The sequence below is a fragment of the Manduca sexta genome, chromosome 21 (assembly GCF_014839805.1).
Source record: "Manduca sexta isolate Smith_Timp_Sample1 chromosome 21, JHU_Msex_v1.0, whole genome shotgun sequence".
Lineage (NCBI taxonomy): Eukaryota > Metazoa > Arthropoda > Insecta > Lepidoptera > Sphingidae > Manduca > Manduca sexta.
This window is the reverse complement of record NC_051135.1, coordinates 8,639,588-8,654,701: the sequence shown is the minus strand read 5'-3', so window position 1 is coordinate 8,654,701 and position 15,114 is coordinate 8,639,588. Positions and strand designations below refer to the sequence as shown.

General features: G+C 35.2%; 1 protein-coding gene across 1 annotated transcript; it reads left to right on the top strand.

The window, feature by feature from the left end:
• Positions 1-435: 435 nt before the first annotated feature.
• On the top strand, positions 436-10,290 carry LOC115448042 (collagen alpha-1(III) chain). The gene is made up of 13 exons (XM_030175339.2): positions 436-527; positions 805-827; positions 2,672-2,711; positions 3,467-3,486; positions 4,043-4,081; positions 4,556-4,600; positions 5,103-5,156; positions 6,015-6,050; positions 6,578-6,659; positions 7,352-7,432; positions 7,875-8,047; positions 9,209-9,418; positions 10,064-10,290. The coding sequence occupies exons 1-13, from the start codon at positions 464-466 to the stop codon at positions 10,208-10,210; spliced, it is 1,014 nt and encodes a 337-aa protein (XP_030031199.2). The 5' UTR covers positions 436-463; the 3' UTR covers positions 10,211-10,290.
• The last annotated feature ends 4,824 nt before the right edge of the window (positions 10,291-15,114 follow it).

Below are 15,114 nucleotides of genomic sequence, written 5' to 3'. Positions count from 1 at the left end.
TGTTATCTTCGAAAAATGTGTGTGGAATGGTATTCTGTAAGCCAAATTTCTATAGTCATAAACATGATGCGTTGTGTTACGTGCTTGTTACGCACTGTCAAAATAACGTGCGGGATAGAGAATAAGGCCCCTGGTGCTCTAATCCAAGGACAGATTTGTTAGCCATAAAGGTAGAGGAGTCAATATTTCCTTATACTGCTATCAAAGCCGTCCTTCGATTACAAAGCTAGTTTGACAACTTTATAAGATCACTAGATATCGTAAACTTTTGTATCTAACAATCTAATAAAACGTCCCGTTACTTATTTGTAGGCATATAACATGTCTGATGTAAACTTTTATAGAATTTAATTAATGTCTCTTATTTCTCGATATGAGGACTGAAATAGAATTAAGGAAAATAACTATGAACTATATGATTTCTGTAGGTAAATGTATGTCAATCAGTTATTTGTAATAATAAATGATGGACGTTTGCGAGGTTATATTATTATTGATCAGCTTTAATTTCCTGGTTGCAGCACAATGTGAGTCCCATATTATTTTAATTCAATTTCATATTTCGAATATGCAATTGTATTTTAGATTTTTTTTTATATTTTTTTAAATTATCGACTTGTGTCATATAAAATTTTCTAATTTTGACTAGAACGTTATTTGTGAGCATTCGAGTCTGATTTTGCGAATGATTTTTTTAATTTTTTGTTTCATTATCTCTATTAATTTAGTGTGTATTCCCAAAACGTATGAATTATTTATTTAAAAAATTCTGTGTTTTTTAAAGCAATTTATGGTTTATTCCAGATTCGCGTCCGGATGTGAGCATGGTGAGTCGTTATTCATTTTATTTTAATATAAAACGTACAATTAGCCACTAAAGTGACTGAAAAATTCGAAACTTCAAAACCCTACTACTCATTAACTTCAATCGAAATTATTTTTACTTTATCTAAAATAAAGGTATCCTACAAATTGTAATTAAGTGCAGAAAAAACTATATTTAATACGAAAATAAAAAAAAAGGTATACTCATAACATTAGTAGGTACCCATGTCTACGGGTGAAAGGCTATTTGACTAAAACGACATTTTATTGCGACACATTTCATACATATTTAAAATGAGCACTTTTTTCTATTTTTTTTAAACCTAACTAAAATTTTTCAAAAAAAAAAAATAACCTCTTAGGTCAATTTGGCTTTCAACCATCGATATAACATTGCGGAAACCGATTTAAAGTTATAGATAAAATAATATTGTTTATTTTAGCTTGAAATTATTTCTGCAAATTACATAAAACAAATCAGTCTACTATTATTCGAATAAATAACTTGTATTAGATCTTCGCAATACTTGAGTGAACTTAACAAGCGAACGATCTTCCATATCCATTTTTGTTTTTACGCATACAATTATAATCTGCTAGTAAATGAGAACAGGAAGACTTTAATAATAATGAATTATGTGACGGAAAACAAATAACGGAAAATCAACTCGGTGACATGTTTACACCGTATTAATAGGTGTTAATTATAATAATGGCAATTGAAGCAACAATATCAAATTATTTTGAATAAATTTTATTAGCATGCAAATTTTCATGTCTTAGCATGCTAAATAACCATGCTAACGCTAACTGCTAATATGACACATGAATTAAAATTGTGTGAAATTTAATATGTGTTCTTTTTTATTTATTGTCAATTTACCTTCTATAGATTTTATTAAAATGATATGATATTAATTTTTATATTATATATAGAATGAGTATTATACCCTGATATACCTAGTAGTATAAGTTTTTCATAAAATTACCTTTAATTCTATATTTAGGCACAATAGTCATTTTCGTGTGAAATATTATTCGGTTATTTCCAAAAATATAAACGATAATTCAAATAATATCTTAAGTCACAGCACATGACAGATTTGTCAGCTGACTTTTGTTTATTACACAATGCCGAGTCATCTGCGAGGCTCTTAAATGATTTAAGCTTTGTTTATTAAATAGTTCGATACATTATACGTCTACTTGAGATCCTACTCAAGTGTGAGAACGGTTTATTAATAAGGCCATTAAGTTGCTATTAGGTTTGCAAATAAAAATATCGTGAGCTATGGTGAATAGTCTTTCAGTTTCTTACCCAGTAGGTTTTGATACTGTAAGCTCCAGGGTTCGAATTCCACGTCGGGTAAAAAAAATATAAAAACACAATCATATAGAAGTTCTCTGGATATTGAAAAAATCTGTACTTCATATTATAAGGCTGAAAAGTTTCTTTATCTCAGGATAATAGTTCCTGGATAACAGTTTTTTTTTCAATAATAAGAATTTACATTACCTTACTACTCCGGAGTGCTATAGGCTACTTTTATCCCGGTAAAATATTTATCTGGAAAAACTTTTACATGCGCGCGGAGCCGCAGGCAAAACCTAGTATCTTATATGTAAATTGACTTACCTGTTATATCATGTGCTGGAAATAAAGTCGGTGAATAATTATTTTCTATAGAAACCTCTGTTTACCGCTTGACAGCTTATTTTATCCTAATAAACTCAAAGAATTAAAAGAAGAAAGCCATAGACTACCTATAGCAGTGGAAAATTAAGCTTAGAAATAAACTAAAAGGCATAAAAATATCTCTAATAACAAATATTTTTCTATTTTCAGGTTACTAAAGATGATAGCGCAACGTGTACCTCAAAATATAGTAAGTGTAATGTTTTTATCATGGTATTATGAACTCAATGCACTATTTTTAATAATCTATATCTTGATGAAATATTCACAGCATATTTTCACACACACTTATTCATTATCATACTTTTATGTTGATTATAGCAGGGTTGTCATAACATTAAATGTTAAGTGCGTACAAAAGAGTCTCTCCAGGGCCAAATAGTAAATAGTCCCCGCAACTTAAATATACATTGATTGCTGCAATCGTTAGAAAAAGAAAATAGCATTTAAATATTCGCCAGTCATGAATCAACTTGCTATTGGCAGCTGTTACTCACATAATGAAATAGTGGGATATGCCTTGCTTGTACAAAAAATAATCCAAAAAGAAAAATCCGAGGCACATCTAAGCTGTACCAATAACATGTTTTAAATTTGTAAAAAATATATTGGCTCTCTTCTCCTCTTTTTTTAAATACAAACGAATGTCGAGACGAGTTTTTCAATAAGTCGATTGCCTGACATAAACGTTTTAGACTATCCATAAACAATACCCAGAAATATTAATGAATAGATCCAAAACCCTAAAACAATAATTGTTAATACTCATAATGGCAAGTAACTACACGGGCTACAATGTCCTTCGAGCAAGAACCCGACAGTTCTTGCAGAATGCTGTTTGAGTGTAAAAATAAATATTACGGTGACACCTACCTCGACGGGCTTGTATAAGAGAGACCTTCTATATAGAACTGTAAATTATATTTTTTTTAATAATTGTTTCAGGTTCATGTGAAGTGAAAATAGTAAGTATTTTATAAATATTATAAATGCAAAAGTCGGTGAAAGTGTTCGGATGTTTGATAGAAGTAAGCTTAGAAACAGCTGTTTGGGTTTGGATGCAATTTGACACACACTAAGACCGAGTCCTGAATAAAAACTTAGGCGACTCCTATCTCGGTACCTTGGTGTTGTAAGAAATAATTGAATTTTTGAATATACGGCACTGGTGTCGTACAAATGGTTTTATGGATTTCAATATATGACGCTGGAATTGTACAGATGGTGCTATGGATCGGTACAATGACTTAAGAAAAAAGGAAGGGCTACTTCTGTAACAGGAAAGGCTTTTAACCCGTACGAAGCCGAGAGCAACACCTAATGATATAATGAATTAATTATAAAATAATAAACAACAGGAAAAAAAAGTGAAGTAATCTTTAAAATATTTTTCACGCGAAAAATTATGTTTGTAAAATTATTTAGTTTTCATGCCACGTGACGCGCCAGGCTGTGATGCGACTGTCTTAGTGTAGTTGGTGTAGTTCGTATTTGCATACTACATAATATTTTCTTTTTTAGGATGACTCCTTTAGGATACCAGGACCTGCAGGACCCATGGTAAGCTTTAATCTATATTTGAGTTCATGGGCGATGGCTATTATTTGATACTAAGTGATCTTGCTGCTCATTCGGCTAATATTTTTCATAATCTCAATTGGTTAATACCGATACCTTAATATCAATAAATAACGATATGTTGCAATTATTAACTTTATTCCCTATCATTGCCACCAAAAGTACTTTTTTGATCAAGTTAAAATAATTAAATTCTTGTCACAAATGTAAATTTTCATGTTTTATTATGATGCTCAGTTGTAAATAAGAATGTAATAAGAAAGCACTAAGAGTGACTAAAGAACTAATTATGAACACAAACTACCTAGTTACACTTACATCTATTATGAGCCAGTTTTATTTAGAAGAAAATAAATTTATGTAACACGTATAAAAAGTCTATGCATTGTAGTTGAACACAAAAGTGCCATTAAATTGATTAAACTGCAACTTATACATTGATGTATCTATTTTAAGGGACCACAAGGACTCATTGGACCGCCAGGTGAAAAAGGAGAGACGGTAAGACAACCCTTATATACAAACGAGCCTTAAAGAGTGATCACCTCCCGACAGACAAGGGCTTGCCTGTGCCTCTGGTGTTACAAAGTCCATGGACGGTGGATGCCGCTTACCATCAGGCGGACTGCTAGTTCGTTTGCCTACTAACGCCCTTATTCATAAACGTTATTTATCTAAGGACGGAGCATTGCTGTAATTACAAGTCTGTTTCTCAGCTCTGTTTATCTTACAGCTTGCTGTTCGTTCAGCTTTGTTTATCTGACAGCTAGATTAAAGTTATATCTCAATATTAGCCAATCACAACGGCCCTATGTCTACGCTCTGCGAAGGCTGCCATGCCGTCAGCACTGAGAAACAGACTTGTTATGACAGCAATGCTCCGTCATTAGATAAATAACGTTTATGAATACCGGCGTAAGGCAATAAAAAAACATAATGACAAATTGAACTAGTGAAATATGAGGTAATTATTTGGTTAATAATAAAATATATCTATTTTTAGGGATCGCGGGGAGCTGATGGAGAGAAGGGACCAAAAGGAGACACAGGAAACCAAGTACTGACACAAATTTTATTTATTTTTTGTACATAATATATAACATCATAACATCAAATACTAATGCGAAGCATTACAGACAAAGACGTTAATTATTAATCTTAACAGGTTTCAATACTTTTTTGTGAATTCCTGCAAGTTGTATATAAATATATCCTAGTTTTGGGATATAACGTTTAACAAACTGATTTACATAGCTAAAGATAAAAAAAGTTGGAATGCAAAAACAGTAAAATTGTCTATCGCAATAACAGAGGAATATTATGAAACAGCTTGTATCATCAAATTCAATGAATTTTTAACTTTCAATCGTCGTCTCCAGAGTGTCTACTTCAAAAACGAACGTCGAAACTTCGGTCCGAAACGAAGAAAAGAACTTTGTATTTAACTTCACTACTAAATTACTTAGGATCCGTCTCCGTTCTGTAGCTTACCTTACTGGTAGGATCAATTCCCGTATGCTTTTTTTGAATAAGCAGTAAAACTTTATCGTTGCTTATCCTTTATCCTCGTTTTAAAAAGTGATTGTGAAACCCTATAAGTTCTTACAAATTCCATGTCTGAGATATTGTGATGAACGGTTCGGATCCGTCGTCGAATCCGTCATCGGACCCGTAACACTTCGTAGTAACAAACGTGCGATACGTTATCCGAACCTGCAGATTTTGTTTTTCGAAGTAGACCCTCTGGTTTCTTTTTTCGAATTCCAATGTAATTAAAAGAGTTCTTTTGGATAATGAACCAGCCAGTCACTTTACAACCAAAGTCTAACGTCCAATATGTATTCCTAAAACCTGTATGAGACAGAAGTATTTTTTTAAAGACTAAGAAATAATTATCATAAATTATTATTTTTAGGGCAAAAAGGGGGACATGGGATATCCAGGAGCAAAGGTGAGCATTATTCAAAAGAATCATCTTTATCTAATTAACGATATTGTCCGGTGGCACTAGAGCGTGATATCAAAATAAATATCTGAGTATGAAAATTTTCCACATTACAAAAATTTTAAAACTACCAAAGTTAAGATGACATATTATACAAATGTAATGTTTAATTTTTTCTGCATGTTTTATGAATTTGTAGTTCCAAAAATACGATTAGCGCGCCATTTTGCTGAAGAGAGCACCTTAAATTATAAACTTTAGGATCTGGATCTAATTAAAAATCATTAATATCAACGTTCAGTTCGTTTTTCAAGGCTTAAAATTATAAAATTAAATAAACGTCATTCAAAGTATTAATACATATTTTTAAAGGTATTATATTTTCTAATATTTTTATGTATGAAATGAAATAATTTATTTGAACTTGTAAAATGTTATATTTAGATTCCGTCAATATTAACTCTACCACTTTACACATTTAGTAATTGTGTTGCGGTGCTTATTTTATGGAATAATTGTAATTTTATTGTAAGGGGGAGACTGGCAGGAAAGGTGAAGTTGGACCGCCTGGGCAGAATGGTTTACCTGGAACGTGTTACTGCGCGGAGCCAATGGGTAATAATATATCTTATACATATTATTATTGATGAACGCCTCGGTGGCGTAGTTGTATTACGGTATCACTACAGTGGTGAGGTCTCAGGCTCGATCCCCGGGTCGGGTAAGTTCATTGGGTCTCTCTATATTTATTGAGATTGAAGGAACAGAGAGTGCACCTGTGTATTGCGCACACTTATGCACTATAATATATCCTGCATACCTGACTGATCTCCGTTGAGATTGGCCGCCTTGGGCGAAATTCGGTTAGGAAATAATCATTCCGTGCGTAGAACTCTTTGTATGTTTAAGTGCTTAACAATGACTATAGTCATCACTATCCAATTTTGACGATATTTGACGACTACTATAATGATTTCTTATGTTTACGCGAAAGTTAGACATTAAAATTAAACTATTTTGTCGGATTTATCGGGGTTTTAATTATTTTAGTTTTCTCCTGACGTTTCGAAGACTTCGCAGCCTTCATCGTCACGGGGGGGACTGAGGTGTTCATCCGCAAAGTCAAAGTTACAATCAAACGTCGGGAGAAAAGTAAAAAAATTAAAACCGCGATAAAATCGGAAAAATAGTTTTATTTTATTGAGGTCTACTACTTATACATTACATCTGTTTGGATCATAGACAAGGTCGACGCTTTATTTAATTTCTGGTAATGGAAAAATGACGTGACGACCTTTATTTTCCAGTGTTTGGACTATCAGCAGAATCAGAGGGTACAGACGAAAATCCCCTGAAAGAAATTTGTAAGACCAAGGGACTACCAAGCGGTGAGTGACTACTTGTACAACAAATCATGGTTTCGCATGGAAGCCGCCTTTGTATCACCCACATCAAATATAAAACACTTAACGATAATACTCTTATTTTGTTCATTCTTAAATAGCTTTCCTGGTAACCAAGAATTGAAATTGAATGGGTTTTTCCATCTTAAAAATCACTCAGCCGCAACTAGGAGTCAGGAAATTGGTAGTATGTTACCCCGTGCCTCGGAAAGTATGTAAAGCCGTTGTTCCTGCGTCTGATCTCTCTCCGGTCATTAAGGAGTAGAGAGTGCACCTGTGTATTGTCCACATACTTATGCACTATGATATCTGCTTATAGATGATGCCCGATCACCCAGGTGATCTCCGTTGAGATTCGACGCATTGGCCTAAATTTGGCAAGTAAAGAATCAATCACAGTTAAACATTATACCATTATTTATTCCAGGAAGTTACGTAGCGTTTCCAGGGGACCCCATCCACATCAGCTGTAATGACACAAGTTATTTGACATGTGTAATCTTTAGTGCGACAACTACACCTGTTTATAATCATACGACTACAGATAAACCTTTTTGGTTAAGTGAAATCAGGACTCTTAACACCACTGAGTGGTACGGGGTAAGTTCAACTAATTTATATTACTTCACATCATATTATACAGACAGATAGAATACTACCATATTCAGGGGAGGTAAAAATTAAACACAAACAAATAGTGTGAAATCATTCCTGAGAAAAAACTTCGAACGACAATTATGGGGCAAATATTATAATTAGGTTATATTTATATATAGTCACTGACATAGCTCATCGGATTAGCAAGCTGAAGTGGTAATGGGCTGGGCACATAGCTCGCAGAACTGATGGCTGATGGGACATGAAGGTTCTGGAGTGGAGGCCTAGTACTGGCAAGAGCAGCGTCGGACGTCCACCCATAAGGTGGACAGATGACCTCATAAAAGTCGCAGGATATCTCCAGTTGCGATGGTCGATCTGGAAATCTTTGGGAAAGAACCAAGTTCAGCAGTAAACATCCTGCGGCTGATGATAATGATGGTAATTAGGTTGAAGACAATGTTGAGGAGAAGAAAAATTTATGACGGTGTACTGTGTATTATTTTATTTTACTTAGTCTTACTTTTTACTAATATTATAAATGCAAAAGTCTGCGAAAATGATGGATTGAAGTAAACAAAGAAACAGCTGTACGGCTTTGGATGGCATTTTGCACACGGATAGACCAAGTCCTGGATTAACATATAGACTACTTTTTAATCCCGCAATTTGCTACCAGGGGACATATTGGAATTTTATAATCTGATTTCTTAACAAGATGGCGCTAGCGTCGTACAGGTGTCGAATAAGCATTCCACGCGAGATGGAGCCGCGAGCAAGACAATATTAGGTATTGTTGATGAAGCGGTTTTGATTGAAATAAAAAGAACTGTCACTGACTATAGAAATACTTTCACAAATAGTACACCAACTAACCGATTGATACGACTGTCAAAGACCAACTACCGCGGTTTGTCAAATGCTAAGTGTTTTAAAGCAAAAAGTATAACGAATATCATAACAAAAATATTTGTTATAGGTATTATTAGAGACTCGAAACAGCGTGATGGTTGACTGAATTCATTATCTTTATCCGACGAATTGACGCGCGTTTGTAAGACCGGTGAATTCAACACGAAAACTGTTTTCCTTCCTTAAATATGGGATCCAGACTGTGCGAGCAAATTATTTTATCATTAACAATCTATTTGTTATTGTTTGCAGCTATCAAGAGAACACATTCCGTGGCTACAAAAACAATCAGTCCATGGGAAGCAGACACTGAGGATTTATTACAAAAATTTTCAACCCAAATTCGGCCGTGAAGATGCGACAATAAGTCTACTAACGTGGAATGACTTGATTTTAAAACCATATCCTAGTGAGACAACGCCGATTTTTTACACCAAGACTGAAATGCCGGAGCCTTGCGATGTACGTAACATTATAAGTTATTATAATAACATAGCAAAACTAAAAACCAGCGCTGTGTTGTAGTTCACGTCGCAACACAGCATTGTGCTGAGCTGGCCACTTAATTGTCACATCGCAGGCGTGTAGAGCTGCACTTGTATCGTATTTTACACTTGTATTATGTATTACATGCACCAGATGTGACGATAAACCTCTTCTTCTTTCTTTACTATTCTGCCGTGCTAAGCTCAAAAGCGGTATCTCAAAAAAAGTTTATTAATATCACGCTCCGCGATAAGTCTGTATATATCCGGTTGAATGGCCGGCACAATTGTTTTGACTAGCAAGGAATAATCATCTCTAGTCAGTCAACACTAGGTACATCTGGACCCCACTCCGTCCACCATCAAGTGCAGACACAGCCGTGCACGCAATAAAAAAAAATGTTATTTGGTGCTGACTAACTCGTCGGTTCGGTTCATCAGGTTTTATGTGGTTAAAATTAATTTTACTAATATCTCATTTCGTGATAAGCTTGTGTATATCTGGTTTAATGGCCGGCACAATTGTGTCGACTAGCAAGGAATATCTCTCGTCAGTCAACGCCTCTGAACCCCTCTCCGTCCATCATTGCCCGCATTAATATAATGTTATTTTCTTTTCCAGCCAATGACTCGAGACGATTGTTATGTGGATGTGGAGCTCGTTTCCGAAACTGTTAATAGACTGCCAATTATGGATATACGAATCGACGAAGTACCTGGCAAAAACGTACAACTCAGGATACAACAAAAAGAACTATGTTTTGGTTAAAATAAGATTTAATGTGGCGGTAACGTTATACTATATTATGTGCAACCTAGTATGTATTAATAAAGTTGAGCATTTGATAATGTGTTTAATTTATTTTTAATATGATGGTTGAGCCGCTTGGTGTCTCCTCAACATCAGGGCAAGGGTGCGGTTTGCGTAAAATTATTCACCCGACCTTTGTAGCTTAGTTAGGAGATGCCGCCTCTTTGGATGTAATACTGGCCGTTATGCTCCGTTTGTTCGAAACGGGCATTCGACTGTCATTAATTTTATATATATGAAAATTTCTTCACGTCACAAATATTTTACGTTTTTCCTACTATCCACATCAATCCTAATTCCCTTTTAATTTTCTTCCCTTCCTCACCGATCCTCGCACCTCATCCTGCCACATCGCCCGTGGACGGCAACCGGAGCATCGCCTGGTATCCCGGACCTCCTCTGCGGTGTGCGCCTCCTGACTTTGGCTGTAAGATCGGTGAGTAATTTTTGCGCAGTATTACCTGGTAGCCCTTGCTCTCCTCCCTTGAGGGGACACCGTAGGTAGTGCCTGCTGGGCCTTGCATTTCCTTGGCCCTCAATCACTAATCCTTTTTTTTTCTCGTTGGTTGGGCTATTTACACGCCCAACCATATGACAACGCATAATATAATATTTTCGTGGCATCAAACTCTTATTATGCATTCGTTTCGGTGTGAAATATCAACTTATTTAAGTTTACAGCAATTTTGGTTTTCAATAAAAATGAACTTCAACTGGTTGTAATTTTTTCTTAGCCCGGATGGCGATCGTAGTGTTTAAAGCATAACGTGATGTTGAAACCTTAATGATTCCAATAAGTAACATTTTCGGGATAAATATTATATCCAAGGCTAGATCTTTTCGTGGGCCAAATTTTCTTATAATTATACACCATTACCTGTATTTTCTTATAACATTTTTTAAAAAAATTCACATTCATTCATTCCATGAGGATAGAATTATAACAATATAAATATTGTTTATAATATTAAATTATTTATTGAACATGTTGTAGAGCCTTATTAATTAAAAACGATAATGCAGTAAAAAGAACAGTAAATATGTTGATGATTTTCTTTACTTTGCACCCGTCGATATGTACTTCTAGATAATAATTCTTCGAGAAATCATTTGGAATTATTTTAGCGCACCTTGATCTCACCGGTAGCGCCATCTATTAACGCGGTTGAGCACTATTAAAACTCGTAGCTAGCTCTTATTGTACATAATTTCATATTCACCCTTTTTGTAAAGTGTCTTCGAATATTCGGTAGGTGGCGTTTTCACAATATAAATGACAGTAGACAAATAAATAATTATAAACAGAAATATATTATATTTTATTTATTAGTGATGTTCGGTCGACATACTATATTGTGACCTTTATTATATAATAATTGCCATTATTAATATAGGTATATCTTGAGTCAACAATGCACGATGCGGAGAGCATACAATAATTAATATTTCAAAGGTATTTAAACATTTTTAGGTATCGTTTACAGAGAAAAATTATAATAATCTAAATTAGATTGCCTTTAATACCTTCGAAAGATGGTAAAATGTTTGGATGTGTGTATGGTTGTTAGAAGTAAAGGAAGTAATGACTCTACAGACTTATAGTGTAATTTATAAATTACTAGATGTTGTTCGTGGCCCGCCCTGTGGACTGGGGGCGTTTGGAGAATTCCACTACGGTATCCCCTGCCTGTCGTAAGAGGCGACTAATAGGGGCCATCGCGGGGTTGCCGGCGGGCAGCAGGGGGCTGTCCGCCGCTGGTGTAGGTTGTGCATGCTTAGCACATTGTGGTGACCCCCGGGATGGACGGCAGTGTGTAGTTGGCCTCATGCTGCCTTAGACGCCGAGGGCGTCCTTCAGTGCGCGGGGGCTTCTGAGCCCCCCACCCATAGGAGACGGGCCGCAAGGCGGCACCGCGCAGGGGCGGCTGGGGACGAAGACTTAGACAACTCCGTCATAGGAAGACCGCAGCCGTTCCTAATGCGCCGAAGAGGGCCACCGCGGAGTTTTAGCTGGTAGACCGTGCGTAGGTTAGCTATACATAGGGCTAGGGACTCGGCCCGGCGGTCGCCCGAAGGTCGTCATCAAATCCGGGCGGCTGGTTAGCCCAGCATAACCGCTCAGTCACCCCCCACGAAGGCTGGGCGGTAGTAATAAGGGACTTTCACCGCGAAACCAAAAAAAAAATAAAAAAAGATGTTGTTCGTAGCTCCGCCCGCAAGAAAGGCCATCCCAGCTACAAAAGTTCATAAAACACTATGACGCGATATTTATTTTAAAAATCGGTTTAAAAAAATTAAAATTCTCATGGGAGGAACTTACCGGGATAAAAAGCAGCCTGTGTTAATATATCCAGGACGTGGCCTACATGTGTGCTAAATTTAATCCAAATGAGTTCAGCTGTTTCTGAGTTTATATCTTACAAACATCAAAACATATTCATAAATTTTCGCTTTTATAATGTAAGCAAGCAGTTGCGAAGCGTCCATACAATCCGATTCCTACCGGCTTCTCTTTTAGATTTATTTACGTTTGTCTAGCTTTTGTTTTCTCTCAAATTGGCCGCGATATGTTAACTAAAGCAATATTTTTCTTGCCTCGCGTTACCTTTTGAAAAATTTCACCCTTCGCCACTGTAAGCAAGATATATAATCAAATAAAAGACCTTCAATTCCGCTCACCTATCTACCTTTCTTACATTACTCGAACGAAAAGTAAAACTTTAAACGTTTTACTTTCAAATATGTTAACTTTCGCAAAAATAACAGTCAATTTAAAAGTAGAACGAGGTCAAAACATCCAGTCACCCTTTTTAAATTAAACACAAACATGCGGTTCCCATGATTGAATCATAAACCTTTTACAATAGACAATATAATGTATATAAATAAAAATCAATTGCCGCATGTATGTAAAAGGATCACTTGACAACGGCTCGACTGATTTCTTTTTTGTTGTGTTCGTAATAGTTAAGGCAAGGTTTGATTACAATAATGTTGGAAAATTAACGGGAAAAGTTAGAAATTTTGGTAATAATTTTGTAAGATTTTTTTTTGTATAATTGACGCGATAGATGGCGCTGTTGTCAAGATTAAGAAAGATGGAAGGTAGTTTCAATAAAATGCGGTATGCATAGAAAGCGGTCTGTGGCAGAACTAAGTACCTCTCCCGAGCCTACTAGTAGTACAATAATTGAAGCACTGAATAGCCCAACAAAATGACTAACATGTCGCAGAGTTGCGTGAAATTTTTTCAATAGTAAACCTACCTAAATATCAGGTACTCATTTTTGGCCACGGTACCGCCCGCATCAAAAAAAAATATTTCTGGGATAAATATTTTCCCGGGATACAAGTAGCCTATAGCACTAAGGGCAATTTAGCTTCTAATTAGTGGAAGAATATACAAATGGGTTCAGTAGTTCCATAGATTAGCTCCTACAAACTTTTATAATATCAGTATAGATTAAAATATACTAGGTAAATGTATCATCACAACACAAAATTCCCATTTAGAACTTTACAATGAGAGCTGTTAGGTTGTTTCTTCCGTATTACTCGGGTAGCGACAACACCGACACATTTCAGCATGAATTCTTTGAATTAGACATTCAGTGGTGCTTCAGAGCCGGCTATTTAAGGGTTGAGAGGCTTTTACACATTTTTTTTGTACCGGTAAAAACATTTCGCGGCCGTGCAGCGCGCATTATACACATTTTATGTTGCTTGGAGTCATCGTATAAAAGAGTTTCTGTTAGTATTGTCGTCAATGCTCACAGTATTTTGAGGTATTAATGTATGTTGTATTTTAAAAAGGTTTTCGACCTTATAATCGAACGTATACTGTCTTATTTATAAACTTGTTTTAGGATTCAGAGGTGATTATGAATTGCTTAAATAGCTGTCAAAATCACCGGTTCCTAGTTTAAACCCTTATGAAAAGGAAATATGGTGGATTTTGACTTACAGCTGATCGAGTAAATTTATGTTTTAACTAAGCATAGTTTTGCGATTTTTTTAAAAGTAAGACTGAAAGTCGTCAAAACAGATTCAGTGAAAGAAACTAAATCGTGTATTGGGTATAATGAGTATGTGTAAACAAATGTTAGACATCGAAATATAACTATTTTTTTTTTTTAATATTTCATCACGGTTTTTTATTTTATTATGATTTTCACAGTATCTTGACGTTTGGCAACCGGTCTTTGGTGTCATCTCAGTCCGCCCTGTGGCCATGACCAAGGCTAAAAGAGTTTTCGAAACGTCTGGAGACAATTATTATATTAAAAACACCTCAGTCCGCCCTGTGACCAAGGCTGAAAAAGTCTTCGAAACGTCTGGAGACAATTATTATATTAAAAACCACAATTACCTCCAAATAATAGTTTTATTTCATTGACTCAAATTTTAATTACAATGTTCTTGTATTAAAATGTAATCCCAATGACTGTGCATTTTATATAACTAACTAAAACCTACACACAGTATAATAAGGTTTTATATCAAATATAAAATACATTAATATTTTGTGCTCCACCGAATGGAATTAGCGAAATGTTATCAAAGTTAACGTTTTTGTTTACCTGCCAACAATACTAATTACTAAAACGCGCTCAAATTTATTTCGCACAAAAGAATGCCCGCGAAAATAACCATGTACGATATTCATTTGTTTTCATTAAACACCCTCGGGTCTACTATGAGTATTAAAAATTACCGAGTATAAGGTATTTTCTTGTTTGTAATCTTTTTTTATTGTTATATGTGTCCCAGTTTGTAATTTAACTCAGTCGTTAAGTATATCCTTTACTCATATACAGGGTCATATTGACATTGCGTTACTAAATGAAACCACATACTCGTCT